Genomic DNA, 4781 nt, shown 5'->3' on the forward strand with positions numbered 1-4781 from the left:
TGGTGATAGCGGGCATCCTTGTCTAGTTCCTGTTCTCAAGAGGAATGGTTTCAGTCTCTCTCCATTGAGGGTAATATTGGCTGTTGGTTTTGCATAAATGATAATCAGCACATCTTGATTGCATGTTTGGTCAATTTCAGATTGGAGAAGTTGGTAAAAACCTTCAATTTCCTCATCTTTGGCTTTGGTGTTGGTGTGTAAATTTGAATAATAGTAGCACTGGTCTTGCTTGTAGGTGTATGGATATGATTCTAACACTGACAGCATTGCACTTCAGGATAGATCTTGAAATATTCTTTGTGATGATGAATGTCATGCCATTCCTCTTCGATTTGTCATTCCTGGCATAGTAGATCATATGGTTATCTGATTCAAAATGGCCAAAACTGTCCATTTCAGCTCACTGATGCCTAGGATATCAATCTTTATGCGTTCCTTTGCATTTTTGACAACTTCCAATTTTCCTAGATTCCTACTTCGTACGTTCCATGTTCTGATTATTCATGGATGTCTGCAGCTGTTTCTTCTCATACTGAGTTGTGCCACTTCACTTCAGCACATGGAGACCCCAAAAGCTCTACTTTATCCATATCATTAAGGTCGGCTCTACTCTGATGAGGCAGCTCTTTCCCAGTCACATTTTAAGTGCCTTCCGACCTGAGGGGCTCCTCTTCTGGCCCTGGATCGGACAGTGTTTCAGGGCCATTCATAACGCTTTCCAGTACTGTACCAGACAGTGTGTCACTGCTGTTCAGAAGGTTTTCACTGACCAACTCTTTGAGAAGTGGATGGCCTCTTCCTTCTTTCGAGTCTATTTCAGCCCGGAATCTCCACCAAAACCAGTCCACCATGAGCACCCCTGCTGGCATAGCCTCCAGTTTCACAGCAACATGCAAGCCACCACAGTACGACAAACCGACAGACAAGTTTGTCTCCTTTAGCTGTTCCAACCGCTCTGCCCACTTCCTGGGCTACCCGCTACCTGTTCCTAGAAATCTTTATGAAAGTAGATTGCTCAGTCTTCCTTCCACAGAGTGGGTAGTGGGCTTGAACTGCCAGCCTTCTGGTTAGCAGTCAAATGCCTTAGGCACTATGCCACCACAGCTCCTTTAGCCATTAGAGAGCTCCATTAGCCACTGTTGTTGGTGTTATGTGCTGTCGAGTCGGACCCAACTCATAGCAACCCTTCCTTGGGTTTCTGAGGTAGCATTAGTACGGAAGTAGATTGCCCAACCTTCCTTCCGAGGAGTGGCTGGTGGATTTGATCCATCAGCCTTCTGGTTAGCAGTCAAGTCAAAACAACAATGAGATACCATCTTGCCCCAGCACTAATAGCAAAGTTCAACAAGACAGAGAATAACAAATGCTGGCGAGGATGTAGAGAGATTGGGACTCTCATACACTGCTGGTGGGACTGTCAAATGTTACAACCACTGTGGAAAGCAGTATGATGATTCTTTAAAAAGCTGGAATTAGAAATACCATTTGTCCCAGCAATTGCATTACTAGGTATGTATCCTAAAGAAGTGGGAGCCAGAACAAGAACAGATATATGCACACCCATGTTCATTGCAGCACTATTTACATAGCAAAAAGATGGAAACAACCTACGTGCCCATCAACAGAAGAATGGATAACCAAACTATGGTACATACACACAATGGAATATTATGCAACACTAAAGAATAATGTACAATCTCCAAAACGCTGCATAACGTGGATGAACTTGGAGGACATTATGCTGAGTGAAATAAGTCATTCACAGAAGGACAAATATTCTATTAGTTCATTATTGTGAAAAGTCAAGGAAAGGTTTATATATGGAAGGAAACTTTCTTTGATGGTTACCAGGAGTGGGAGGGGAGGGAACACTGCAAAATAAAATAAAAACAAAGTATGTAGGGGAAAGAAAAAAGCAGGAGGGAATGAAGGGTTCACTGGGAAGGTGTTAAAATCAAGCCGCTCAGCTCTTTCCAGGATGAAAGGCTCAGGGAGGAAGGTGTCTGTTGGCTGGGCTTTGCTGACGGTCTGGTAAGTGCCCAGCAGCCCCGCTACGGCCCACCCCATCTTCCACACAGACGGGGAGCCCCACAGCCCACCAAGACCAGGGAAGGAGAAGGAGCTCCCAGAGTCTGGGTAAGAGAGAGAAAAACTATGAAACAGACACAGGCTCCTGTCTCATCTATCTGTGAATAATGAGGGGAGAATTCCTGGATCCTAAAGTCACCAACTCTTGGATATGACACTTCAACCAGGTGTAAGGACCAGCCACCTAGGACCCAGAGGGTTGCCTGCAAGGCTGTGGTATTTGAGAGCAATGAGTATCATCGTGAGTCACTGCTTTTTTAAAAAGCCAACCACCCCACAGTCTACTCAGTTCTCTGCTTCTTCAAATACTAATCTGAAATCTGTAAACATATGATTTGTTTTGGTTACCTAGTGCCATTCTAACAGTAATATACCACAAATGGGATGGCTTTAACAAACAGGAGTTCATAGTGCCAGGCTCTAGGGGCTGGGTGAAAGCCTTTCAACCTTGGGCTTCACCTCTGCCTCCTGCTCCCGGCCCACTGAAACTGGAGGCTTTTCCTGACTCAGCTGCTGGCTGCTGAGGCTGACAAGTCCAAGGTTGACAAGTAAAAAGGCACAGTCTTGAGAGTTCCAAACTGCATGGCAAGTCATTGATTCAAGTCCTAAAAAAGTCCCAAGGTCGCCAGAGCAACATGGCAGGCTGCTGAACAACGACTCGGCTATATGCAGGGTTCAAGCGTGCCATAAACTGGAGACCTTCCCCAAAGTTGCTACTTACATACTGGAAGCAGACCACATCCCTAAAGCAGCTACTTAGCTGCTCCAACAGATTCCACCATGGAGTTGATTACCAGTCTCATCATGGGGAATAACTACGTCCAGCTGCCCAGACACTCACCCAGGCCCAGCCAAGTTGACAACAACCTTAACCACCACACAATTCTTTTTGAAAGACGAGGGAGAAGAAGAAATACTTTTAAGTCCCAGCATCAGACAGTGGTTAGCTGCTTTCTCAACTTCCTTGCTTCCTGTTCCCATCTGCACTGAAAAAGCCTCTGACATAGAAACCTAAAGTGAGAATCCTCTGGTGGCTCAGTGGTTAAAGCATTCAGCTGCCAACCAAAAGGTCGGCAGTCCAACCCAGCAGCTGCTCCGTGGGAGAAAGAGGAGGAAGTCTGCTTCCTAAAGATTGACAGCCTTGGAAACCCTGTGGGGCAGTTCCACTCTGTCCTCTAGGGGTGCTGTGAGTCGGAACGGACTCCACGGCAGTGGGCGTGGTTTGGGCTTTGCTTCTGTGAAGATTGACAGCCTTGGAGACCCTGTGGGCAGTTCCACTCTGTCCTCTAGGGGCATTGTGAGTCAGAATCAAATTCATGGCAGTGGGTTTGATTTTCATTTACCAGGAAAGGGCCAGAGAAGTTTTTGGTTTGAGAGGCACCCACAGACACTCTTCTTCTGCCTTGGCTCACACTGTTAGGCCCAGGGTGCCGGTGGAGTTGGGAAGTTGGTTGGGAGTTTGTTCCTGGCTGCCTCAGAGAACCCCGTTTTAGTGTAGTTACTGGGGAGAGGAAAGGAAGGATAAGCCCAGGTCTGCCATGCTGTGTCTCTCCACACTGGGTCTAGGCACCAGTCACATCTGTGGATGGCACTAAAAAAAGGCAGTTACTGACCTGATCCAGACGAAGTGCACCATCCACAAACCGCTGCCTGCGTAGCTCCTTTGCGATTCCATGCAGATTTAAGACAGCCTCATGTACTTCCTGGCTGCTGTGCTCCGGGGAGATTGGGGGCAGTGCCTTCTCAGGGACTGGTTGAGCGGGGCTTTCAATCATGCTCTGGGCATGCTCATAGCTCAGTTTGGTGCAGGAGCGGATGATGGTCCGGCCAAACCACTCATCAAGGATCTGCAAGGATGGACAGACATGAGGGAGTCAGGGGAACACAGTCCCGGTCCTTCATTCAATTGGCCCTTCATCCACACACACTGGTCGAAGATCTATGAGCTAAGTCATACACCAGTACAAAGGTGAATGGCAAGAATTACGACACACACACACACACACACACACACAACAACAAAGAACAGCCGCTGTGTAAAACCGAACACCCCAAGGGATCTGGTTCCTTGGTTTGGAGGTTTATTGTTGTTGTTATGTGCCATTGGGTTGGACCAACCTGACTCATAGCAACTCCTCCTTAGGTTTCCAAGGTGGTATCACTATGGAAGTAGATTGCCCAACCTTCCTTCCAGGGAGTGGCTGGTGGGTTTGAACCACCAGGCTTCTGGTTAGCAGTCAAGTTTGGAGATTTAGGGTCATGGTTTCATGGGATACCCCAGTTAACCGTTCTAATAACATGTTTCCTGCATCCGTTCTACCTCCTAGTTCACTATTTAGTTCCTGGGGTCTTAAAAGCTTGCAAATGGACTCAAGGCACAGCAATTGGTCTCTCTTCCCGGAGCAACAGAGGAAGGAGACTCAGGAACTGCAGGAGGATATGGAAGGTGTGACTAATTGCCTCCATGGACAGCTGCCTCCTCTGCCATGAGACCAGAAGCACTGGATGGTGCCTGGCTACTATTACTAAATGTTTGGATCGAAGATTCCACAGAAGAATCTTGATCAAAAAGGGAAAATGCAGAACAGGGTTTCAAATTCTCAGACTTCAAACTTTTGGGAGCCATAAACAAACAAATAAACAAAAAAACCAAACTCACTGCCATTGAGTTGATTCTCACTCATAGCGACCCC

General features: G+C 46.9%; 1 protein-coding gene across 1 annotated transcript in view; it reads right to left on the reverse strand.

Annotated features, from left to right (window-relative positions):
• DIS3L2 (DIS3 like 3'-5' exoribonuclease 2) overlaps positions 1-4781 on the reverse strand; it is a 418510-nt gene that overhangs the window by 86103 nt on the left and 327626 nt on the right. The window contains exon 12 of the mRNA XM_007943808.1: positions 3702-3935. Coding sequence (XP_007941999.1) covers positions 3702-3935 — 234 coding nt within the window. The remainder of the gene's footprint in view (positions 1-3701; positions 3936-4781) is intronic.

The sequence above is a fragment of the Orycteropus afer genome, unplaced genomic scaffold (assembly GCF_000298275.1).
Source record: "Orycteropus afer afer isolate SDZICR_OR568_19922 unplaced genomic scaffold, OryAfe1.0 scaffold00006, whole genome shotgun sequence".
Lineage (NCBI taxonomy): Eukaryota > Metazoa > Chordata > Mammalia > Tubulidentata > Orycteropodidae > Orycteropus > Orycteropus afer.